This window comes from Molothrus aeneus, chromosome 4, assembly GCF_037042795.1.
Source record: "Molothrus aeneus isolate 106 chromosome 4, BPBGC_Maene_1.0, whole genome shotgun sequence".
In the NCBI taxonomy this organism is placed as follows: domain Eukaryota; kingdom Metazoa; phylum Chordata; class Aves; order Passeriformes; family Icteridae; genus Molothrus; species Molothrus aeneus.
This window is the reverse complement of record NC_089649.1, coordinates 55,931,045-55,957,414: the sequence shown is the minus strand read 5'-3', so window position 1 is coordinate 55,957,414 and position 26,370 is coordinate 55,931,045. Positions and strand designations below refer to the sequence as shown.

Here is a 26,370-nt window from a genome sequence, read left to right as displayed (position 1 = left end):
GCATAAATTAAATAGCAATGCTAGGAAGAGAGATGAGGTGGAGGCTGGTTGTTTTGAGAAAAGCAATTTTTTCAAGTGAATTCAGTAGTCATCTCCTTAAAAAGCACAGCCAGGCTGTCCAGCAGCTGCTCCTTACACGGCAGCTGGGTCCCTGCTGAGGTGACATTCGATGAGAAGACTCAGCCCCAGGTGCTGTGCTGTGTGCCCCCAGAGAAGGATGCTGTCACAGCAGAACTGCCTGCAGCTGTAAAATGGCTACCTGTGAATGAGCCCTGGGCAAACCAAACAAAAGCCATTCTTCCCCTGTTTCTGTGCATGTAAAGGAGAGGGGTATGAATATCCTCTGCCATCCTTGGGCCTACCATTTGCCTGCCCAGTGGCAATGCTGCCGTGGAAACCCATATGGTGCACACTGTATCATCCTCAAAGGAGTCAGGACAGCCACACTTGTCACCTACCTGTCTGGTCCTCCTGATCTGTCTGCTGAGACAGGGGCCGGTGAAAAACTCTCCTGACAGGCTTATTCCCAGAATAGGTGTTTATCATCTCAGGATAGAAGATGCCAACCATTTTGCACTTCTCAGTCCCTACTACCTGCACTGGGATCCAGCATGGACAGACAGAAAAGTCCTTATATTCCCCACCCCCTTCTAACTCAAACCACAACTCTTAAACTCACTGAGAATGTTTTGAAAGTTTTCTTACATGGTTTATGGCACAGGTCTTCAATAGACTTGGGTACTCATGGCAGAAAGGTACCACTTTCTGCCATTAAATACATCAAAATGTGTGATGCTGTGCCCTGTACAAAGTGCAGTAATGCAGGCATGCTCTGGCCAATAATCTGAAGTCCACTAGAAAGAATAACAGAAAACCCACTACACAACCAATTGTGGGGGAAAAAAGCCTGTAATAAGAATGAGAAACAGAAATGGATTTGAAACATTAGTTTCCCTTTATTTTCTCAGTGAGGCTGATGTGTACTGCACATTAAAAAAAAAAGAAAAAAAATCACAGGAATTTTCATACAATGAATTAAACCACAAAAGTACATGTAGAATCGGCAGGTGGAAAATAGCCCAGCTTGGGCTTAACTACTATCTCACTTCCCCTGTTCAGCATAGTCCAAGTCCAACCCACAACTTTACATGTTCACCTACTGTACAAATCTTACAGTAGCTCCATCAGGTCAGTGGTTCACATTATTGAAAATGTCTGTCACATAGGTACAAATTTAGAATCATCACATTATATTACATGGCTATTCTAGTTCATTTATAGATCAGATCTTATACTATAGTGATTGAAGTTCTCATTACAGCCATTAAGAAGGACACATAATCATTACCTACTCTAGGCTTACATCTAAAGGGATGAGAAGGAGGTGAGGTTGTGTTTGTTCTTTTTTTTTTCAACTGACCCAAGTATTATTACCCCAGAGGCACAAACTTTCCTCTCAGTGCTGCTCTTGGTTTTCAGAGTAGTTTAGCACAGATGTCTTTCTTTAACTTTTGGTTCCCTCTGTTTGGATTAGTATTTAGATAATTTTCCATTCTGTAGGAATTACTGAGTTACAGCTCTAGGAAAGACCACAGTTCCTAAGTACCAGTTCTGTTACCTGTATTGTGGATGTGGTACTTACCACAGCATGAAAGCAACAGTACAGTCTTCTTATAAAAAACACACAGAGCTATACTGCAATTTGCCTCTGGTGACAATGTGGTACATGTGCTAATTTGAAATGTTCTAGGGGAAGAAAAAAACAAAAGTAAACACTGAGTTTATATTTTGATGGATTTCCTACTACAGTGTCTATGAAAGATCCAAATAGCTTTATTCAGCAATCCTAGCTCTATTAATTTCATATGTAATTTGTAAATCCACAGAGGAAAGCCATCTTCAAGATGAAAATGTTTGCCAGGCCAGTGAAAAAAAAAAATTACTCACTTCATTATGCCTGCTTGGTGAAAAATAAATAATGCCCCCACACAAACCCCACACCAATTTCTTAATGTCAGCAATCTAGGGCAAAAGAGAACGTTTTAAAATTTAATGACAGAAATGTAAAGGCAAAATAGGTAATGCATCTGGTCCTTGAACACATAATATGATATACTAAATATTGATTTCTTAAAAATAATTTATTGCTTTTAATATTTTTCTTTACAACAGAAGATACTCAAAATCCAGAAAGGAAAATTGTAAACTTTTAGTTTGGCATTCACACAAAGTTAAAATACCTGCATTTTTAACCTACAGAGCAACAACAAGAATTATGCAGAGTAAAGGATGTTACATTTGTAACACAGAACTTCCAGAAAAGTTCTTTTCTCTTTTTTTTTTGTTTTATTGCTATCTATCTACTGAGAAATAAGAAGCCAAAAAATCAAGCAAGCATCCGACAGGACAGACAGTGGAATCTCTCAGAACACAATATGCTGGTGATAAAATGAATGCAGCCATCAGAATCAACTGCACTGGTATGGGGGTAGAATCAGTTTTCTAAGATTTGGAGTGGGAAGGTAGATTAAATAGTTAGGTGTGCCATACCTTTAAGAGGAGTCATGAATGCCAAAGAGTAATAGAATAAGAAATCTATACATTCACAAGCAAATTCCAAACTTTGCTGATTCAGTAGAGACTCTGAGTTCAGATGAAATTCTGATGCTCAGAATAGCTGTAGTTTATACTCTTGTGGTTTTTTTCTTTCCTGAAATTTCTATTTAATTTAACAGAAGCAATGTCATTAGCAACAATGTCATGGGCACATTTGAGGCCATGCTAGTGCATAGTAAAAAAAAAGGGAAAAAACCAAAACCAACCCACTGCTTCTGCAAAAGCGGAATTTCCAAACAAAGCACTTGCTTACTCCAAACTGACAACCATCATGCATCCTAGGTATAAAATTTCCACTGGCCTTTTAATTCTTTTAGTCATCTCATAATTTATAATAAATAGGATAATTATAACTGATAAATATGTCTCTTTAGTAAACAAAGGAATGAAGGATTGGTATTTATACAGGATGCATAACTGTAAAAAATATAGATAAATACCATCATTAAACTCTGCCAATGAAAATATTACTGGCTTCAAGAACAGTGTTTAGACACAGAATTACAGTAAAAATCATACTGTACTTAGTACCTCAGCATATTTTTATCAAACTAAAATCACAAAAATTAAAACAAAATAGTATTTTAAAAAGATTTTTGACCTCTAGTTCCAAAACTACTGTTGATACATAAAATAAAAACATTTCTTAATGATTATCCATTTGAGAGACTTTACATAAAATTATGATATTTTCTAGAAAAATTTAGATGAGAAAATTTCATTCCCCTAACAAATTCAGTGTATAAAACTGCAAAAGAAAATCAAGCAATGAGAAAAATGTGGAAAAATACTGCAGAAGGTGGTTAATATCTTTTGGGCTAGGATAATTCTTGACAAAATTCTTATATAAGCTCACCAAAGAAGGGATGAATGTGTATAATGCATTTTTGCACTCAGACACACATGCACACATATGCACACTCACACCCTCATCCACACGCTTTTCTCTTTTTTTTTACAATCAAATATATATAAGCGTAAGTTCAGCTTTCTACATATGTTAGTGTACAATAATTGTTTCACCTCATATAATTACATTTGAGTATTCTTGATTAAGAAAAATTCAGCAGTTTTTGAAAAGAAGGCTGCATTTACAGTGCATAGCTGTAACAAAAAAGAACATCGTCATACAGTATGTACACAAATAAAAATACTCCATTTAACATTTGTATATACTCAACTACTTTAGAGAATGTAGCAAATAAACTATCTGTGCACACACCCAGATAGTTATATCCAACTCTCATTAATAATGTAACACCACGTCCGCTCATTAGAATAAATCGCTGAACAAGCTGCACATTTGACCATTAACAAGGCTTTGAAAATTTTGCTGTGGAAGATCAATGTTGTAGACATTTACATGGGTGTCAGAATTAAAAGATGAAACTTCAAAATGTTAGGGAAGCTTGAGCCTTTTAATTTTCTTTTCTGCAAAAAAAAACCCACAAAAAAACCCAAAAAACAAACCAACCAAAAAAAGAACAATCTTAAAACAAAGCTAAGACAGATTGCAGGCTTCTGGGACCTGTGGTTTCTTCTGGATTGTCATATTATCACCATGAGAAGAAGCTTCTTTACAAAAAAAAAAAAATGCAGTGTCTGATCCCCAGACATCAGCAGCCATAGTTCTCACACTGGGGTTTTTTTCTCTGTTTGTTTTTGTTCTTTTTTTGTTAAAATGCACTATGTACAGATTTTGCAGTTCATCGTTGTACGTGTATCTCTGTGGAACTGCTGCCATGTCTCGTGATTTGCATTGAACTCGCCAGGAACGCCCGGCTCCCCCGCCACCGCTCGCCCACCAGAGCGCAGCTGACACCCATGGCCATGCGTGTGCTTGCTGGGCAGCACCCTGCCCCTCCACTCCTCGAGCAGCTGTGTTCATGTAAACCATGGTTTTGAACAGAGAGTGTAAAGTAGGAGAAATTCCTAAGTACGACTTTTCAGTTGTCCATTATTGAAGGACGTGATGTCCGTGAGGTATTCGCCATCCCTTTGTTTTCCTCGGATGACATGCTTGTTACCTACGCAGGCTCCGCTGTGCCTCTTTGAGTAAACTATCAAAATCCATGGAGTCATACTTGCTTTTAGTAGAAGCAGGATCAAAATCATCTGAGTTTGAATCTGAAACCCAAAAGATGCAAGTTTAGGTAAGAGGCAAGAACTACTTATTTTCTCTGTGTATCAGTACAAACAAGATGCTGAAGAAACAATACACTTACAACCACAATTTTATGGGATGACAAAAGCATAGCAATGACCATCACAGAAGCTTTAGGCATTCCTGGTAAGAAGCAGCACCTAACAAAAGTGGTATACATCATCAGTAGTGGGGAAGAAGCACTAATTGCATATACATTTAGAGCAGGTTAACTCAAAACAGTTTCCTCAAGGACTTGAGCACCAAGACACTCATGTATATGTCTCAAAGTAGTCCAGATAATCTTGACAGATACCTTAACCAAAACTCCACCTTTGTCTTGCAACTGCAGCTTCATAACATGTCCAAGATCTGATTTTCCTTAAGAAAGGTTCTGAAGAATGCCAGAGCAGTCTGTGAGCAGCATACAGAGGACAGAGCCCACCTTGCCTTGGGGTCTTGTGGAATTCTTTACACCTGCCAGAATATCTGGGTTTGCTTCAATTTATCTTTTTGGGTTTGCTTGTTTAGAGTGTGAGCAATTCTGGGCAGGGCCTCTGCAAGGCTACATGAGCAGTCTCAGGGGGCTCCTCAGCTTTCTGCATCACATGTGATAAGCCACAGTCCCTGCAGCCTGAGATACCTGTTCCAGCCTTGTCAGCTGCTCAGGCACGGACATCAGTCTGTTCCCAGCACAGAGGAGGAATTGTACATTTGTGGCCACACAACTCCAGTACAATTATTGACATGGCTGCAAGCAATGAATTTCCTTTTGGAGTCAACCCTGCTTAACACTGACTCTCGCCAGTTCCTGTGTCACAGCTCCTTTATGTGAGTGCCCTTTTCTTGCCATTTCTTGTGTTGAATTAATCAGAACTCCCCATCTACCACTATAAGACACACTGCGCATTAAATGTTCATTACAAGTTCTGCTAAGACAATATCTTCTCACAGAGGAGAGGTGTTAAACTTCTGACTACTATTTCAAGTGTTTTCTTTCTTCTGTACTCAACCCAAAGCTGATTAATTCTCTCTGTCCTGGTACCAGCTCATGAATTTTAAAGTTCATCCTGCCATTTCCTTATGTTGCTCTATCAGATACTCTGCAAAATACAGGGAATGCAGTCTGAAGTACAGAAGCTCAAGCTGTCAGCAGGACGAAGTGAAAACACTCTGCTCACAGATACTCTGGGAATCCCTCTCACAATGGAGAGAGTTGACAGGGAATACTCCCAGTGATGAATAATGTTCAAGAGGGTTCCCTTCAGACAACTTACTTTAAACCCCAGATTTTCTGAGATACAGAGATGACCTTGGCTTCCATTGCTGAAGATAAGTCAAATCAAGGCAAGACTTTAATCTGGTTTTACTGTTTTTATCAGCCTACATTTCAACAAATGCCTTGCTACCTTTTATATTTTCTACATCAACCCTGTATCTCTTCAGCAGTCAATTGCCTTTTCTTAGCTTTACATTATCTGTTTAGCCACTGAAGTGAATTATAGCATATTCATTGTGAACAATGCATATAATCTTCATAATTTATTTTGAAAAGACATCAATTGCTTAGAAAAAATATATCTGTATTCACTTCCTGCATTGTACAAAGCTGAGAGCAGCACATACAAGATTTCATTAGCACTGTGTTACAGGGTTATGAGAGATTTTAATGACTGTGGTCATTTATTCATAAAAAAATCTACAATATCTGATTAATATAGATTCAACAGCAAAAATGTGCCTTGCTATGTAATTCAGAAAAGAGTATTTTCCATGCCTTTAGTCTATTTATACAGGCATTAGGAAAGGTTTAACATTAAATGAATACTTTACATTTTAAAAGGTAATTAAATAAGAGGTGAGTTTATCCTATATTGTAATATTACAGAGGCTGTTTTAGTTGTCTCTTTACACATATACTTAACATTAGTATTCCTGCTGGAAAACTTTGAACTTCTCCAAAAATCCTTGCAAGGGGAAGCACCACACCCTGACTTGGAGCATAGGACAGAATCATAGACTTTTGCCCAGGCAAGACTCAGACAGACCCAAATGTGTTGCCACAGCCAGCATGCACACTTGGGACTGGAGTAATCGCAGCATACTGGGGGCTGGAGACTGCTATGCATAAAGCCCCACATCAGTGGAACTTCAAACACCAAGAGAATTGCTAAGCTTTCCACAGGCTGGAGCCTCTGACATCACAACTGGAAGGCCCTGCAAGGAGACACCTTCATACACATAGATGCTTATGCATAATTTTAGAATCACCAGTTGAGATCAGTGGTTTTTGCCACACTAAGGGGTCAGATTTGGCCACAAGCTCTTCTAGCTTTCAAACTTGAGCAACTATGAATTGTGTTTAATGAGTGCCCCTGGCAAACTCTGCCCATCTACAACAGAACTCATAGCAAAGTAAGAATCATAATGAAGTTTTTGGGTTGGGCATCTACTTTGTCCTCTGTTTATCTCTTATATACATAAGTGAGGTACTGGAATCAAACAGTTACAGCAATAAACAGTAAAGCATATGGGAGGTTTCTGTAGTGCTATCTTTTCAACTTAGAAGTGTACTATTGAATATTGGGCACTTATTTTTGATAATAATAGAAATGGGCTTTAAAAGAATATTCACAGTTTGGAATATTTGAAAGAAGCCAGCTCAGATTAGTAGACTTTTAAACTTCTTACAGCAGTTGAAAACCACTTTCTTCAACACCCCTCCAATCATTTAAAGGGTATCAGCAGTAAAGAAAAAAGAAGTAAACCCTAAATTCTCATGAGTTACAAGATTCCTGTTAAGTACTTCAATTCACATAGAGCAAAATACCTACCTAGGTCTGCATAGTTAGACTTGCAAAACTGCTTGCGTCCACAGAAGTACAGCTCAAAATCAGGCTCATTTGACCTGCGTAAAGTGTATCCATTCTCAAGAGCAGCGAAGGCGTCACAAGTATAGCGGTAGGTGATGAAACCGTAGCTGTCTCTGCCATTGAAAAATACAGTTGTGAACAGAAGCTGAGAAGAGTTAACACACATTAGTGTAACCCCTTCCTGAAAGCAAGAACTTGCCAGAGACCCAGCAGCCGAAATGCCAGAAGTACTGCATCCATTTATCAGCATGCTCGTCCTGTCATGCAGCTAAATACTTATTTCTGGGACAGGAAATTTTAACTAGCAAGATTAATAAATAAGGATGAAAGAAAATAAGTAAGGTTTTGAACTCAGCATGTCATCTGTCACAGGACTTATACTGGTAACTCCCATACCAGTAATCTCACTGCCAAATTTTTTTACATATGGCAGCTCTCAAACAAGAAGTAATCTCAAAAGTTCCTACCCATCATCCTGCAAATTTACTGTGCACTCCTCAATTTCACCAAAAACTTCAAACCGGTCCCTCAGTTCAGTTCGGGTTGTGTCAGGTCTGATTTTACCCAGATAAATCACACGACGTTCTTCCTGTTGATAAAGAGCAACCGGGAAGGTGTTCTTTTAACAAATGTGTAATAGAGATGAACCTTTACATTCATGCATGCAAAGACACACAGAGATGTGCAGAGGATGCATAAATATAGAAGCACTCTTTTGTGGAAGGCCTACTGCATCTTGCACGTACATGAAATAGTTCTCTGCTGGAAAGCATCTAAGGTATTTAAGTGACCCTACATTTGTCAGGTGGTGTGCTCCTGGAAGGGTTCACTGATTGCTGTTACTGTTCTGTACACTGACAGATGCTTCCCTTTGTATCCTACTGCACCTTCTTCCCTCTCACCTTTTCTACCTGCTCCCCTCCAGGACTGCAAACTCTTCCAAACTAGGAACACCCTTTCTCTTGCCATGTACAGAATACCAAGCAAAACTCATCTTACTTGCAGAGTAGCATAAAGTAACACAATAATTGCATAAGTGTACCACAGACATAACAAAATGTATTACAAGCATAACATTATAAACTCATATGACTCAATAGCTGATTCATCCTGCAATCCTGTTTCACCATAATCCATACTTTTAAACAGAGGGAAAACTTTTTAAGATTGTCACCCCAGCCAAAAACTAAGTACTACGCAGACCCTAGCTCATTCCCTGCTCGTTGGTGGGATGGGGAGAAAAAATAGAAAAGGTGAAACACCTGTATTAAGATCAGCTTAATAAAAGAAACAAAGAAAGATATAATAATAGCAATAATTTTAATGACAGTGGTTGTAATGAAAAAGGGAGACAGAGGAATAAAACCCAAAAGAAACAAGTGCAGCACCTGCTGACCAACACCCAGCCTGTCCACGAGCAGTGCTCTGCCTCTCCCAGCCAACTCCTCCTGGTTTATATACTGGGCATGATGCCATATGGTATGGAATATCCCTTTGGCCACCTCAGGTCAGCTGTCCTGGCCATACTCCCTGCAAGCATCTCGTGCACCTGCTCCCCGGCAGAGCATGGGAAACTGGAAAGTCCTTCATCCAGAGTAAGCACTACTTAACAACAATTAAAACATCAATGTCTTATCAACATTAATACTAAATCCAAAACACTGTGCTGTACCTACTGTAGCTACGAAGAAGAAAATTAACTCTATGCCAGCAGAAACCAGGACTGGGTCCAAAATATGCCTTTTATTAAAATAAATATTTCAGGGGGAATGGCAGGAAGTAAAATATATCCCACAGTCACCACTGCCTTTTGGTTTAATCAGAATAAAAACCACCTGACTGAAGACCCTAGGCTAGGGTCTCTTCTACATGTTCTTTCAGCACTTGGAGCAAAGCATCAGATATATTTATAACAATCAAACCATGGTTGTATCATTCCCTCCTTAGTGCAAATGCTCAGCCGAATGAGGGAAGGACCAGAAAACCCTTTAAGAGTCACTTCATGAATTTTAGGATAAACACTTTTCTGAGGGCAGAGCCATTTAGTGAGCTGCAAGAAAAGAAAATGGAAAAAGAAGATCTTTAAAACACTGACCTTAAGGTAACCAGGGCAAAGAAGCACCAGCTATACATGGCTTGGGTGCTCAGCCTTCCTGTCTCCAATTGCCTCTGGCCTGGCACTACTGGCCCTGCTGCTCATCCCTTCCACACCCACACAGCAGCCCCATAAATCCACCACCACCACATTCTCAGCTGGCGTAAATCTGTCAGTCAGCGCAGCAATGTCAGTTTAAACCATCAACTTTGGCACCTGAGACTTGTGCAGAATTTAGGTGCCGAATGCCGAAGGAGCTACACTGACTGCTAAGAATTCATGACTATCGTAACCTGGAGGTGCCTAAAGGCTAATGGCACCTCAACTGTGCAACGCAAAAGGCACTAGGGACCTAAATATAGACTTGCATTCCTGCTCAGAAACATTCTAGCCTGAAGAGACAGGTAGTTTATAGTGTTACAATTCAGATATAGCATGAAATGTATCTTTTCCATGAGTCCCTACAGAGGCATAAAGCACCACTCACTCTTGGACCATGGACAATACAACTGAGATCAGACCAAAACACAGTTAAACCAGAAATTATATTGATGTCGCTTCTTTACATGTTTGAGTATTCATTTGAGATAAAGAGACCATCAGAATTCTTAGTTTGGGGTGTTGGAAATCTTGTCTTCCTGTTCCCAGGAGAGCACTTTGCTCTCAGGAACTATTTAATGCAAAGTAAATAAACAATTCCTGCATCAGGAAGCCAACACTAAAATATCTGTCTCCCAACAGAAACTCTTACTAGCACATTCAGTAAACTATTTTCACTGACTCTTTTCCTGGCCTCACAGATCTCAGGGGCTAAGATCCAGTTAATCAAAGCTCCTGAGAAATGAAAGTTTAAAACTGCAGAAAACAGAGATTCAAGAATCAAACATTCCTACCCAAAAGCCCTACCCACTAAGGAATGGCACAAGAATTACTTGTGTCCCTAATAGGTCCCTGGTCAGCCCAGTGGAGTCCTTGGTTGCTCTACCAAAGTATGTATCAGCTCTCCTCAATCAGAGGGACCTGGTAAGGATCTAATTTAGACACTTGAAACTACTGCTTCTTTTGATTATGTAAGGAACCAAGGTGAGTGCCTTGATAGTCCTCTGTAACCATGCTGGGACAGACACATCCACTTTTAAATGTCACACCTTCCAAAACACAGGGTCCAAAAGCTGCCCTTGTTCTCTGCCACAGCAGTGCAGTTTGGAGAAGCTGGCACGGCTAAAAGAAGCACTTGTGCTCATGGGCAGCCATACATTTAGGGCACAAGTGTACTTTCCAGACAGCTGCTGCTTTTTATCTCTGTCTCCACTGTGTCCCAGTCCACAGCCCTGACCTTCCTGACAGAGGAGTTTGGGCAGGGCTTCTGTGAACCAGGGACTGTAGAGTGCAAGCTACAGAAATCTGCATTTCTTCCATTTCCACATTCTAATTCTGCTTACTTTCACTATGGTTGGGTGCCATACACTTCAAAACCAGGAAAATCTGCATATGCAGAGTAATTACTTTTTCAGACTGTTTTACCAAATCAAGGATTTAACCGCACTGAAACACTTGATAAGAAACAATTCCATTGATACTTGCTATTGAACCTAAATGACTGACCAGATGGAGCAGAACATAACACAGCAGACTGCCTAATATACTTTAGCTGAGATAATACATCTCAACTGAAAAAAACATAATGTTTCACTCACTGACATGGAGATTATTATATTACAGTGCGATGGAAATATCTATTGCACACTCTTCCATAAGTCTGTCTGCATGCCTGTGCAATTTTTCCTTCTTCTATCCCTCTAATAACCTTTATATCTCTAATATCCCTTTAAGACAACTGTAATAAACCAAAAGTGAACAATTAAAAAAAAAAAACTGTTAAAGTACTGTTAAGGGAATAAGTTAAACCTGCAAAATCAAGGAAATTCAGATTTAAAGCTGAAATGCACCATATGTCCTCCAGTGTGCACGTATGAGGAGATGGGTTCAAGTATTTTTTTAAGCAGAATGCCATGATGGAATAAGATACCCAAGAATACAGGATTCACACAGAATTGTCTTTGCCTTGGTTAACTTTGGATTATTTAAAGCAACTATGAATATTAATATTCACAGAGATGCCTTCCTTTTATTCCCATTAATAATAAGAGCTATAGAAGCCTAACAAGATTGCAACACACCCCTAAATGTTAAGGACCTTTTTTAATAATAAATTACATGTGTAACTCTATATGGGCATATTAAGTAAAATGTTTACTGCAGTTGTTAGAGGATATGATTGATGACTTGGAAACCTAGAGAAGGGCAGAGAAAAGCTTTTGTTTTCAATTTCATATGGGCAGAGGGGACCTGCAGGAAATACCAGAAGCTACTTCTTCATATTTCCCTCCCAAAAGTGCACATGATTTATTTTGTATCATAAGCATTAAGTGTGGCTCCTTGATCTGCCAGGTTAGGAAAAAGAAAATAGTCCAGCCAACTCCCTCAGGCCTAACATCTCTGTCTTCTTTCATAATCTTGCTCGTTCTTCATGGCAGCAAAAACATTTGAATAGAAAGCTGTGGCAGAAAATCTTTGACTGACAAGCAGTATTTTAAGCCTCAAATGAAAATCCTAAAGCATTAGAATAACAAAATATGAGAAAACAAGACTGGGATACACCTTACACATCTAAGGGTCGATAAAGGGACTGCTCATCCTCTAAATATTGACTGATGCTAAGGATCTTTTTGTCTGGCAAAGGATTCCTCCAAAACTTTATTTTCTTTGTGCTTCCTTATTCCTAAGTCTTTATTTCATAATTATTTCACTAAACACAGACCATTAGATGCATTACTTTTCCCTTGGGTTTTTTTGCTTCTTCCCCCAGCAGTTGTTATCTTTGCCTGCCCGTGGTGCTGCTGTTCCCATTTTTCCTACCACTTTTTGCCTGCATGTCTGTGGGGCACACCTAGTTCTTCAAGAGCCAGGTAATGCTTTATGTGAAGCTGAGAGAAGAAATCCAGGAGCATTTGAAAGCTGGGTTCTGTTATGGGCTTGTAAAGGCTCTGCTGCTCACTCCAGCACAGGTGTCTGGCTGGGTACACACTCCATGTCTGTGTTGCCTCCCATGCCAAATGACTTCTCTGCCAGTAGAGACTTTAAGCCATGAAGACTTTTATCCTTAGAGCTGAAGGCCAAATACCATTTTGAAAACATAATGGGATTGGTTGGACAGAGTTCCAAAACCAGAAATGTTATGGGTGGAGATAAGCCATTAAAGCCTAAGCTTCTGATGTAATAATAATGAGAAAAAAATTCTTTAGACTGAGTAAAGAAAAATTAGTATTGCCTGTGAGTAAGTATGAATGGCAAAAGTAAAAATCACAAAATCTGGGGAAAAAAACCCAAACAAGATTATTATCTTGTTCAGAACAGTTCAGAGAAACTTCATGGTGACTGCTAGAAAAATAATGATGGACCAGTAAAACTCAAACTTTAGGTAGAAACATATACAGTAAAATTAGAGTATCTGGGATCTAGGCCATCAAGATGAGCAACAACAAAAAAAATCCAAACTAAATACACAACATACATTGAATCCTTCGTAAGTGGAAATGCATTCTATTACAGGCTAACTCTGGTTTTAGACTTTTGAGAAGGCAGGCACTCATTTATGAAACCACCTTTCTCCTGCCTTCCTGTTTTAGAGCAATTTATTTTCTTTGAAACCATGTGTTTCTTTCTGATACAGTGGCCTCACAGCACATTTATCTTTTTATGTCTGTAAGCTCCATGGGACTGCGACTCTCGATACTTGTCTCATAAAGGCTGCCAGCATTTAGGAATGAAAATTGGTAATGTTAATTGTAATTTTCTACTTGAGTATAACCTGATTTTGCTCTACCTCTTGGCAGTAGCCAGTGCACACAGTAGATGAGCTCGTGAAGGATGTGACTGTAAGTCAGTATCATGAATAGAGTGGCAGAGTAGCAGAGAGCCACAACACCAAGCTGCTCATCAGACAGCTTAACCTCCAGCCCTGGTGCACCTTATCAATGAGGAATCACCAGCTAGTGACTCCAGAATTGGAATGTGCTAACTATTTCAGGTGGCATGCTTCAAAAAGTATTTGCCACATGATCTAATGAACTGCTGGAGTAAAAGCCCACACGACTCAGAAATTTCCTGGAGTGTATCAGAGGAAAAACGGGGTCCAGAGGCCTCTTAGCAAATCACTGTGGTCTGCCTTGGTTGGGGGTCAGATCCCAGTTTCTACAAAGCACTAAGCAGACTCTGCTGTCCTGCAATGCTCCTGAAGTCATAGTCCATGTGTCTCCACTATGATCTGGCTCACATGGTTAAGCAAGTCTTGGTGGCAGACCATTCTTATGTTCAGTGAGGATCCATTCTAAAAAAACCCCCATGACCCAGTGAAATAAAACAAAAAAAGATCAAACTAAACTGTGCTAACATCTAGTCAGTTAGGAAAGGAATCACAATCAAAAGTATAAATCAGTCAATGAATGAATGACTGACAAAAATATTTTTTTTAACTCTCTAAGTACCTTGTGCACTCAGCCCATATTTTTCAGGCATGCCTGCTCAAAAATTAAGACCTCAATCCACAAAAAAGGCACTGAATCTCCAGTAACTGGAGGGGGGGGGGGGGAGAAGAAAAAGAAGATGAGAAGACTATCACAGCACCTTTTGAAGTCAAACCACCTGTACACAGTTTTAAGTCTGGACAGGAATTCAGGAATCTATACAGAAAAATACTATCCTAGGCTTCTAGCTCTGAATATTCCATGGCAAAGGTGGTGCATGCAAGATTGAAGGGGCAGTGTTCAAACATGCATGTGCCATACAGCATGAGCATAGGCTTCTAAAACCTAAGCCTGTGCTTCTAACCCTCCCCAGCATTCTGTCAATATGTCTTCACATCTGCCAAAATACAAGCTGCCTGCACAATCAGAGGGCACTGCTTCACATATGGTTTTGACAGATTAAAAGATGTTAAAATATTATTTTTATTTTTCTCATTCTTTTTCGTAGGTTTCCCATTCCTGTTGTCCCACAGAGACTAATTCTAGATACTGCTTCCACAATACCTAATGACTTTTGGCTCTGTCACAACTTCTGCTCCTTTTTTACTGTGCATCCTTTCTACAACTAACTCTTGAGATCTCAGAGCAGTTCTTCTCATGAAGAAAGTCACCTGCCCTGTGTAATAACTGAGGCATTAGTAGTGCCCAATCTTTGGGCCACTCTTCTAACAGTATCTGCAAGTATATGGCCATAAATCATATCTGGCAGCATGAGAATGGGCTAGAAAGAAAATAAAAAATTCCCCAATACAGAGAGCAAAGAAATCTAAATTTATGGGACTGTAGAAAGAGCTCAAGAAAAGAAAGAGAGGACATTCTTGTGGCTGAACAATAAATGAGTTGAGTCCCTCAAGACTGAACACAAAAGAGACCCATAAACCAAAAGGCATAAGAAAAAGAGCAGAGAATGCTAGAAATTATAGATACAAATTTTGTCACTGAATTCATGAGATCAGAGATCCCCTTTCTCTGCTGTCTCCTAATCCTTACCTGTTTTCACAGGGTATAAAATGGCACAATTCAATACAAACTTTTAAAGTATAAGTGCTGATAGACTTTGGATAAAGGAGTTAATAGGACTTAATCTACAATTCCTGCAGAACTCACACAGATGACTGGATTTTAGATTTTTTTGCCGTGTTCTCTTTATTGATATTTATTTTTAGTTTTGATTTATTTATGCCTATTAATAAATAATTCAATTAATTAAGTTAATTATAATCAAAATGATCAATTTAGAAAGAAAATAAATTCAACCTTGGTTTTGAATTGTCTAGAATTTTTAATGCAGCATGATGCAGCATATCTGGAGCTTTTTAAATTTCTTTTCTTTCCTTTTTCCTTTTCTCTTGATTAGCTACTTGCCAAATATTTGTTTGTTTTAAACTAAATCAAATTTTCTACCTCCTCAGCAGGATTCATGTTTATTTATATGGGTAAGGTACAGTAATTGAGAAGTAGCAAGATACACCCATGACAGAAGTCTACTTGAATCTCTAATTTGTGGTAGCTCTAAGAGAGAACAGCAAGTGTAAGTTACGATTGCTGGAAGGTAGTGTTCATCTCTAAGCAGATGGAAGCCAGATATTTTAAAACTAACTGCAACAATTGACTTAAATATGGCCCTGTCTGAAGCCAAACAAAATTATTCCACTGCCATCACTGCATTTCACAGCAGAGCATGTTATAGCTCTAAATCTTGTGCTTTACAAAATACACTGATCACCCACACTTTGTAGATAGGACACCTGAAATGGAGAAAAGTGAAATGATTTGCTGAAGCTCACTAAGAACAACAGCAGCAGAGACATAAAGCAAACCATAAAGTTGTCTGTTCACTCCCGGAACTCCTCATTGCTGTAGACTATGCCAGTCTCTGTCAATCTCTACACACTCCTGGTTCTGTAGGTGCATTAGGAGAAATGCTGCCAAACGTGTGACAAATCACCTTTTGCTACAAAGTCCACTAATGTCACTGGGAAAAAGACCTATTAATTTTGGTGACCTCTGGACAGAGTACTAATGGAAAACCTGGGAACGAAGATGAAGTATCCTGGTCTGTACCAGGTCATGCAAGAGCCAGAGCACAGCCAGAAGAGCTGTGTAGGTACAACCCAATGGAAAGAGCAGGACACAGAAAATCAAAATGTTAAGGTGAGACACCAAATGGGCTTAGCAACTTTTACAGCAACAGATTTACAGCAGCTCCCAGTTTAATTTATAAAAATGCAGTTGCCACTGGGGAACTCAAAAGGGGAAAAAGCCACCCATCCATTTAACAGCCATTCTTCCTTCTGTTCTACTGCTACAGCAGCCAAGACAGTTGCTTATCCCCACATGGGTTATTTTCTTTGCTTCAGGTATTTTAGCTGTTTCATAGAGAACACTGATAAAATAATTAAATAATACATATTCATTACGAGAGGGCCAGTGCTAAGTGACATTTTTAAATTGCATCTTGTCTTCAGACTATCTTGCTAAAAATAACTTAAAAAATTAACAAAATCACAGACACTGAAAAAATTATAATTCAAGCCAAGTCTTTGGATCCCAGTTTTGAGTTCTGTTGCTGCACCCTCTGTATAGACAATTACAGCCACTCTGAGAGTTCAGCAATTGGTACATCACCTGACTCCTTATTTCGTGTATGTCTGGTAGGTGAAATACAGTACAAAAGGCAGGTTCACTCATATATCTGTATAAGAAATAGATTAGTTCTCTTCTATTAGTGTCCTGTCTGGGATGACCCCTTTGACTAGTAAGTTCTCTTATCTGTTCAGCGTGAAAAACTTGGAGAGTTGCAATTTACAGAACCTGAAAAAATTAGTAGTGTGACACCAAAGCAGAAATTATTATGAAAATACATATTTGCTTAAAATAAAAAATATTAAGAAATACACGTAAGCAAATTTTTGTATTTTTATAAAAGAGAAATAAAGTCTGAATTCCAGCATTAGAATCCATGAAAAGAAACAGAGATCTATTTCAACATGAAAGTTATCTTTACAGTGCTTACAATTGCTTTCTGCCTCTGTCTCTCCCTTTGCTTGGCCCTTTCAGATTCCCGTTTTTCATACTCTTTGCGGTATTCTTCCCTCTTCAGCCTTTCATGCTGATATTCCTCATAGCTGTCATATCTAGGAAACACAACTTAGTCATCAAATCAAGCACCTGTATTTGTGAATGTAAAATTAGAAATACAATTTCTGGAATGCTTTACTATTCGAGGCAGTTAGAGAAAGGACAAGAAGAAATGGCCTCAAACTCCACCAGAGGAAGTTCAGGTGGGACACCAGGAAGAATTTCTTCGCTGGGAGGGTTGTTAGGGATTGGAATGAGCTGCCCAGGGAAGTGGTGGAGTCACCATCCCTGGAAGTGATCAAGAAATGAGTGGATGTGCTACGGTTTAGGTGATGTGGTGGTGTTTAGCCAAAGGCTGGACTCAACAAACTCAGAGGTCTTTTCCAGCCTTAATGATTCTATGATTCTACAATTATCTCCTGAGGAGCAGCTGCAAAGCACACCAAATGCAGGCCGAAGGCACTACCTGGGTCTGCGACTGCACGGCGATCTGGACCGCGATCTTCCACCTAAGGGAGAACTTCTGTGTGCTTGGTGTCTACAGTGGCTGGACTCACAATAGCAACAAGATCTGCAGGAAGAAACACATTCACCTCTGTCATTCCATTTGAGTCTATTGACACCATTTCCTACCTCTTCCCTGAATTAACAATTTCTTCAAAGCTACCAGTGGGATTTTCCAGTGACAGTTTGCAATCTCCTAGTTAACTAAGGGGCCTCAAGTGATTTCTCCCCTCCTGGCCCTTCAGTAATTTTCCTTATTGAGGCTAACACAGAGCAGACAGTCAGCCATTGTCAAGTCCATCTGATAGAGGCTGTAGCAAGATTGGCACCAGGCAGCTCACAGATAATGGGGAAGGGTAGTTGTGTACATCTCTCACCAATTGCTCTGCCTCTGACCTGACTGCCTCCGCTCAGAAGGTGTAAACCTGGCAAATTCAACGGATATTGGAAAAAAGTGTTTCTGCAGCAAACCTGTAACCTTCAGAGTTAATCAGCTCAGGAGCAATAGAATGAGTTGCACTGGATTAAGTTATTTCTTGCTTTTTTTTCTTTCTTTTTGGTAAGTTTCTTATTGTTTTTCCTGTTTGTCTTATTAGCTACAATGATCATACATGAATCTGCTGTACCATACCTTGAAGAGGATCTACTACAGGGTGACCTTGATCTCGATCGGGAATATGGAGAACGGGAACAAGACCTGCGTTGAGGAAAGGACCTTGATCTAGAGCGTGTCCTTTGGGATCTTTGAGAAAATAAGGATTTGGGTGGAGACACTGAATCTCTGCATGGAGAGTTAAAAGAAGAGCAAGAAGGTGATACATCAAATAATGAATAGGCTTGTGTCCCATCCCAAGGGTAGCATAGTTTATCACTTTCATCTTCACTGTCATCAAACAGACCATCCATTGCTAGTCCTGAATTTATAAACATAGGTAGTTTGGAGAATTGTTCATTACTGTAATCACTGTCCTTTAGTTCTCTGCTCTTATCTGCTTCTTCATCAAAAACAGCTTGGCTGGGGTGACCAAAATGTTTATTCAGTTCAGCCCGAATTTCCTGGTCTTGGAGCTGTTTTCTGTTATTACCATGGGATCCCTGCTTATTTGTCTGTAAAGTCTCTTTCTTGAAATACTGGTCTTGTTCTAAAGAAGAACAAATCTGACACTGCCACCCAGGTGAAGAATCCTTAAATTCTGGTTGTCTGGAGTCCTGAAGTTCCTGGGATATTTTAATGTGTATTTCCGACTTTGAATTCACAGATTGACAGTAGTCATGGTCACCAAACAGCCGCAAACTGGGCCGTTTTGTCTTTCTCTCCTCATGTCCACTGCACGGTACAGTAGTCTTGTTAAACTGTGTGTACAGCTCAGACTGGTCTGGACCCTTCTTGGTTGGGTTATTTCCTGGAGAACCGGAAGACTCACTACAGCGGGGCTTTTTTGAAGGTGGTACAACAGTCTTGCATGATGACTTCAGTTTAGGTGAAGTCCTAAAAGGATTATCTTGGTTGGCTTTATGAGGAGGGGTCGTAGGTGGAGTTAGGCCTACAGGGAGTAAAAGGAGGTACAGAATGATTTTAAGCACACATACAATGTTTATAAAGGTGGCTCATATGCTTCTTAAAATAGATACAAAGCAAGACTCATTTTATATCGCTTCAACACTGCCAGTACTGAGAATAAAACTACCAAAGGTCTGGTAACAACAATAGCAACAATACGAATGCATCGCCATCAGTCTTCAGCATAATTTCTGTCCCTCCCCTTCCTCTACGACATCCGCCCCTCTCTCTGTAGGTTTTGATAGAAAAGATCAAGAGATAAAATTCCAAAGACGCTTTTGTTAAATACAAAACAGATTTTGATGTAAAAATGAAAAGTCAAAAGACTGTCACCATCAAAAACATAAAGAACCTAGCAAAGAAGAACCTGGATAAAAGCACAGCCAAGAGAAATAAATGATTGGTACCAAAGGATGCAGAACTTAAATGCAATGAAATAGAGCCATCCTAACTCAGTGGCAATGACTCTTTGCTTCCAGAGTTCATTAACCATTGAGAATGTATGTCTAACACACTCGTTGAGCGTAATTAATACATTTTGCCTGAAATGTGGTTCTGCAACTGAAACCCAAATGCACAATAATACAACCACAAGTGTACTGAACCTTCGCATTTAGAACTAAATCATAGTGAGAATCATGCAGTAGGGAGTCAAAATGAAACAGGTAAGTCTTGGTATTAGTTATTAGGTTAGTATTAGTATTAGATTAGTATTCAGGGACTAAATATTCTGCTAACAGGATTATTTATGTAACTGTTATAGATTGTATCACTGTGATGAGACAAAATTGCAGGAAGAACTACAGCACGTTCCAGTAATGCCTGGGAACTGAAGCAGCATCTTCCCATTATTTTTATAAGGGTAGAATATAACTTTCAATATTTTCTATAGAAATCACAGAATTTCTTCAGACTTTACCGAAGGATAATCCCAGACATCAGGGCAGAGTAACAGCAAAAAGCAGACACTGTTCAGGAAATCATTTCTCCTCAGGAAGGTACTTAGTATGTTAGGTTTCAAAAATTTGCTTCTGTCCAATTGACACTAATATAATTTAGTAACATATGCTTAAAATGTAACAAAATAAACAGAGATTAGGGAGCTCTCCAAGGTAATCCAGACCATCCCTAAGCAATCCAGATGCTCATGCTGTCCAAGAATACTTTTAGCCCAAGCAATGAGCTTTCCATTAGTTCTTAAGCAAGAATGAGAAGAGAGGGCAGACAGAGTTACAGGAAATGTGTGTTTCAAACATGGTTATAGAGCTCTGGTTTGTATTTTTAAACATGCAACACAGCTCGGCACATCAATGCAAATGGAGCATGTTTTATAGTGTTTTGCTGTAAAGAAGGAAAAGTGTCCATCAATGGACAGTGCTCCCTAAGGAGCATAAATGGAGACTGGGAGTCCCACTGCATTATTTGCAATGAATTTCTTCCAGAAAATAAGCAAATAGAAGTACCAAGGCATGAATACTTAATGTGAGAGACACACTTGATTTTGTCTGTTTGGAAAAAATGGTTATGAGCTACCCATGGCTATGCAAAGACTTTGCCTAATGCCACAAAATTCAAGGAAACTGAGGCAAAGTTTATGGCACCTAAAATATTAGTTACCCCAAATTTAAATTTAATACTAAAAAAAAATTGTGCAGTCATCACTGGTAAATTATTTCCTCTAAGTCCTCAATTTTTTTTTCTTCTTCCCAAAACTTCACTTGAGACAGCCCTAACTACTTCTTACCTTATGCACCTCCTCACTGACAAATATTTTTGACTACCAAGTGAATTTTTGCTAAAATTAAGAGAACAGTCCTATTCAAAAATCTGCAGTAATAATTTCAAAGTTAAAGCTTCAGGCTCAGATTGAACAAATACTTCAGTAAACAACTTTCTAGAAACAAAATTTTAAAATGACACTTTTACTTGTGAAATTATACAGTCTATAAGAAATTCTGGGGTTAGTTACTGGGTTTTTTGATGTAGTTTTAAAGAAAGAATTAAACAAAAATACAAACACTCCACAATGAACATGTATATTTAAGAATTTCAGGCAAAGAAACCTCAGAGATAATCCAATATTCAAAATAAAATCTTATTCAAATTCCACTTCTTTAAAGCTTGTCCTGGAAATAAGCAAGTAAAACATATAGTATAACATTTCCAGAAACCTGACAAAGAGCCCAATAAACTTCAGAAAAGGCGGGGGGGGGGGGGGGAAGTACCAAAAAAACCCTCACGAAAGTACAGCCTGAGCTAAATTTACTGGCACTTCTGGCACTTCTCTTGCTGGCAGAACAGGGCTGGGACAGCCTAAGAAAGGGCTTCCTCATGGCATTCTGGCTTTTTTCCTGGGTTTCAGCAGAAGCAGGAAGTGCACAGGCAAGTAGAAACAGATAAAAGATGGAAAATGTTCATTTAACTTTTGAACAAACCTACGCTGGGGGATGGAGGAGGGAGTGAAGTTTTGAATACACATCACCACTCCAAGCGCACCTCCAGAGTGCCCCCTGACCCATCTCCAAATGGTGAATTCTGAGAAAACCAGCTGGCTGCACACTTGTTCATCTTCACCCTAATCTGTGGTAATCTTCACTGAGGGCCATGATCCCACATCAGTGGCATTACAATATTCTGTAACCACTGGATTATTTCACACGCACTGATTTCTCCCCGATGTGTACATTTAGGCACTGACAGTACAAGGTATATTCTGTACTCTCTCTTGAACTTAGCAGGTTTTGACAGATTTATGGAAGGACAGATGGCCATTACAGGCTGAAGGCTGACAAGAGGCAGTTCAGAGCATTGTTAACACACTTGCACAAACTCTCAGCAGTGCAGCACTGTGCAGAATGTAATTCAGACTATAGCTTTTTTATTGCTGCCTATTTTCTTTTGTCAAAAGAGCCTGCTGTGCACAGCAACAAATGGCTGCCATTACCCAGAATGTAATGGGTGTCAGACAAATCACGTAACACAAACAATCAAGAGTATGTAGGTCATATTTCAACAGAGCACAACCTTAGCAATATTTATGATTACTGCATTGAAATGTGCTCTATAATAAACAAGTACCTCTACATCACTCACACTTATGTACTTCTGCACAGCAAATCTGTTAGAAGTGGTACATACTCTACAATCATCCCCCTTAAACAGTCTTTTTTCTTTTTAAAGTAAAAGGCAAGTATTTTTTCATGACATGCTATAAAACCATTTTCTTTGTAGGGACTTTTCCTTAATTGAATAGCTTTGGTAAATGGTACATTTGCACTTTGCCTTGCTCTGTCTATATACTACGAACTCACTCCGTGATCTTGTGCTAGAAAACAGCATATATCAAATTGCCAGCACTGCTGCCAAAGCAGCACCATCCTCCCTGTGTCTGTGCAACAAAAGCTGTTTGCATATGTGCCAACTCTGCCACCTTGGCCAAGCAACTTCTTTCCAGAAAGTCTCTGGGAGGGTGAAACTACTTTCGATACATTCCAAAACTCCACTTTAAAGAAAACTTGTAAAAAAAAAGTGTTACTCATTTAGCTCAGCTAGGTTGATAAGCAGAAATTTGGGGGGGGGGGGGGGTGCCTTTGCATTAAAAGTGACATCTGGAATTCTTAGGACTGATTTTCACTACTGTTTTACATAGATATCGATATTTCTAAATCTCCACGGTATCTCAGCATTCCAATGCCTGATGATGTTTGCTGTGTTTTGAGGGGGCTGATAATTAATGTATTTTGGGGAAGACAGCCCTGGAACCTTTCTACATGTGCACTGGGCTTTTGGGAGGCATTGAAAATTAATTCTTTCATACCTATGAGTTTGAAAATGGATTGTCGAGGGAAATATTATTTAAGGCCACTTTAAAAACTGACCACACGATAACAGCTCCATTCAGTAGAAGAAGAGCGTTTGTATGGCACTAGATTGCAGAAGCTAGGAATATGTAATAAAATTAAACAGTCATCATATAATAAAAAACTACATGCTTGTTGAATATTCAGTTTAATCCTGCTGTCAGTGCTGGAGAGAATAAACACAGATACCTGAAAACATCAAATAATTCACTAGATTTTATTCCTTCTGGACAACTCTCTCCATCTCACATCTCATTCTATCGGAAATCATTCTGAGGTCAAAGAAGTTCTTAGATGACAGATTTTTAAGTATTTTTTCTGACAAGTAAGAGGTAACACAAATCTAGAGGTGGGCAAATAGCAGGTTATCAGTATCCTCAATGATGGTCACAAATTCCAAATCACTCTTCAACTTGATTGTGCACATCAGCTTTTCTGATGAAAGAAAATATAGCTTTTTCTGCCATTTTTCAGAAAAATCAAGTTTTTCCCCCAAGACCAGTGAGCAGTTTTACACTACAATAAATTATAGGGATCTGTATCAAATTAGAGACTTTTCAGCAAGAGGGTGGAAATAGCCCTCTAGTTACTGATTGAGCCATAAGCACTTAAACCAACTTCATGTACTTAAATGGTGGCTTTGAGTATTTAGGTGTGAAAGTTTAAGACACAGGGAACAGAGAGAGATTAATTAGATGATAAACATGCTATCTAACATTCAGACGTTTGTCTAAGACAATCAAAAGTCTAAAACAATGAGGAGCCCTTGACTGCCAAGAGAAACACTGCCACCTCCAGAAGGTGAGTCATCCTGGTGAGTCTGTTTGCACAGTCCGTCCATCCCTGCCCCACCCTCCCCCCGATTCTGACTGCTAACAAAGAGGAAAGAGGTGACACAGAGCCATCCCACATTTCTGGAAGACACTGGAGAGGTTCAAGCCCACAGCCTCTTTAAGCAGGGCACTGGCAATGCAGATGGCTGTGGAAACAGAGATGCGCCTCTTCCGAGTCCCTCACTCAGAAGACTCATCTAACACAGGAATTTCATTCACTGCATTATCATTTCCTAGGACTCCCTCCATACCATGATGTTCTGGTCCAGCTTCCTCAGAATAACACTAGAATAATCAACTTCAAGAGATAGGACTTTATACAGCAATGGACTTCGGACACTTAGAGTGTATTGAAAGAATTCTTATGTGTGGCATGAAAACACTTCAAAGAATATTTGTTCCTTGTAATTTGACAAATCAATGTTTTGACAGTTTTAGGGAGGACAAAGTTACACTCATGACTACTAACAAATCTGTTGTAAAGCAAGATATAGCACTGGCAAGGGAATGGCTTCAGTTTGACTTTAGATACATGAATCCAAAATGTGTGTGTGACGAAGATTGATGGCTCATGTGGGAAATGTTTTTATTTATTTATTTTTCTGGTCTATAGTTAATTCATCAGTGAGGGAAGCAATGTTGTTTTCAGCAGAGAGATCAACGGAGTTGCTATTTATATTAAAATACTTTGTGCTTCGATAGTGCAAGCAGCACTGCTAATGGTCTTTTCAATTCAGTAGTGAGATCAAGGTAGCTCCTATTTAAATTATAATAAATAGTGCTTTTATGGTGCAAGCTGCCCTATATAAGGACAATGAGCAATGCGGTTATCTGGATATAATTTGGAGTTGCCAGGGTTCTCACTAAAGAACTTAAAGGTATTATTAATCACTACTGCCACTACTTTTTTCCTTATTTTATTTTTGGTTGTTTTTTAAACTGAAGTTTAAAAAATTGGGTCCCAATTCTGCCATGATTTACACACACATGCACACACACAATATGCTGTAAATTCTTCAGTACTCCAGGCTGTTTCTATTATGTACTTTGCTTCCAGCACAAGCAGACTCAGGACACAAAACTACTGCAGTACAAATTACTTAAAAAGCAAGACATGCATATTTTTATAGGTTTACATACATACATGAATATAAAAATAAAAACTAATACACATAGGCAGAGATTAAAAGAGCTACTGCATGTTCTCCTGAAATCTTGTGAAGTGCAACATGAAGTCCAAGAGCCACCATTATGTACACTGCTTGGTAACACTGCCCAGCTCCCTGGCCACACAACACTCCAATTCTTATTATTCCTGAATATCATCAGGTTATTTCCTAGCTAACTTCTTTTACTTCTAGAGGGGAAAAGAAATCACAGAATCATAGTAGAGCATTCCTGTTTACATATGTGGCCAGTTGTGCTGTTTCCCAGCTTCTGCTGCTTTTTTTAATGCACCAGTTCTCCTGATTATGTTTTCCAAGCACCTACAGAGCTGTTTTGTTTCCTTCTCTGTGCACGGCTGATGGAGCGGAATGAATCTGGTAATACCAAGACCATTCCTGTTGCCACTATGGACGAAATACCAGAGGACTATCCAGGGGTCAGACTGACTCCCAATTTCTGTCTAGTCAGCTGATGGAAAAGCAGGCTGCTGACTTTTTGGCTGGGAGAAAACACTGCTTCCTTCAGTGATTTCAACGGCTGCTTGTACCACTCTGCTGTAGTCACCTCATCTGCCCCTTTCTGTTGGCAGCACTAAGCACTGACTTATCCATGTGCTTACAAATGGGCACTCTCGTGCAGACTCCTTGTCCAGTAGTGATGGAAGAGGCTTCTCCATGCTTCACTTCGTTTCACTTCACTCCACTTCACTTATTGGCACTGAACAGGATTATCCTCCTGCATACAGTGAATTTTGCCATGTTTATGCTGGTCTTGCAAAATGAAGATGTATAGGAAGAACGCTTCCTTTTGCTGTGAGAGGAATGACTAAGACTGCAGGCTTCCAGGAGACAGCAGGGAAAAGTGTTCATGTTTTAGTGCTGAACTAAAACATGAATGAAAAAATTACCGAAAAAGTACAATGATGGTTGTAGGAAGGTGATAGCCCAGTGTACCTACCCAAACCCAGCTTGGGCCTGCTGCCACTCAATTCAGGAGCACCAAGCTAATTTGTGGTACCTGAAGACCTTTTTTGCAATACACCCCTTCCCCC

General features: G+C 39.3%; 1 protein-coding gene across 4 annotated transcripts in view; it reads right to left on the bottom strand.

The window, feature by feature from the left end:
* Positions 1-932: 932 nt before the first annotated feature.
* Positions 933-26,370, bottom strand: part of PPARGC1A (PPARG coactivator 1 alpha) — a 367,272-nt gene continuing 341,834 nt past the window's right edge. For 3 of the 4 annotated variants that reach the window (XM_066548543.1, XM_066548545.1, XM_066548546.1), the window contains 6 exons: positions 18,530-19,442; positions 17,861-17,965; positions 17,330-17,450; positions 8,100-8,221; positions 7,594-7,745; positions 933-4,743 (listed from right to left, as the gene is read on the bottom strand). In XM_066548543.1, coding sequence (XP_066404640.1) covers positions 4,640-4,743; positions 7,594-7,745; positions 8,100-8,221; positions 17,330-17,450; positions 17,861-17,965; positions 18,530-19,442 — 1,517 coding nt within the window. In that variant the 3' untranslated portion in view covers positions 933-4,639. The remainder of the gene's footprint in view (positions 4,744-7,593; positions 7,746-8,099; positions 8,222-17,329; positions 17,451-17,860; positions 17,966-18,529; positions 19,443-26,370) is intronic. The other variant, XM_066548544.1, reaches the window with a different exon arrangement.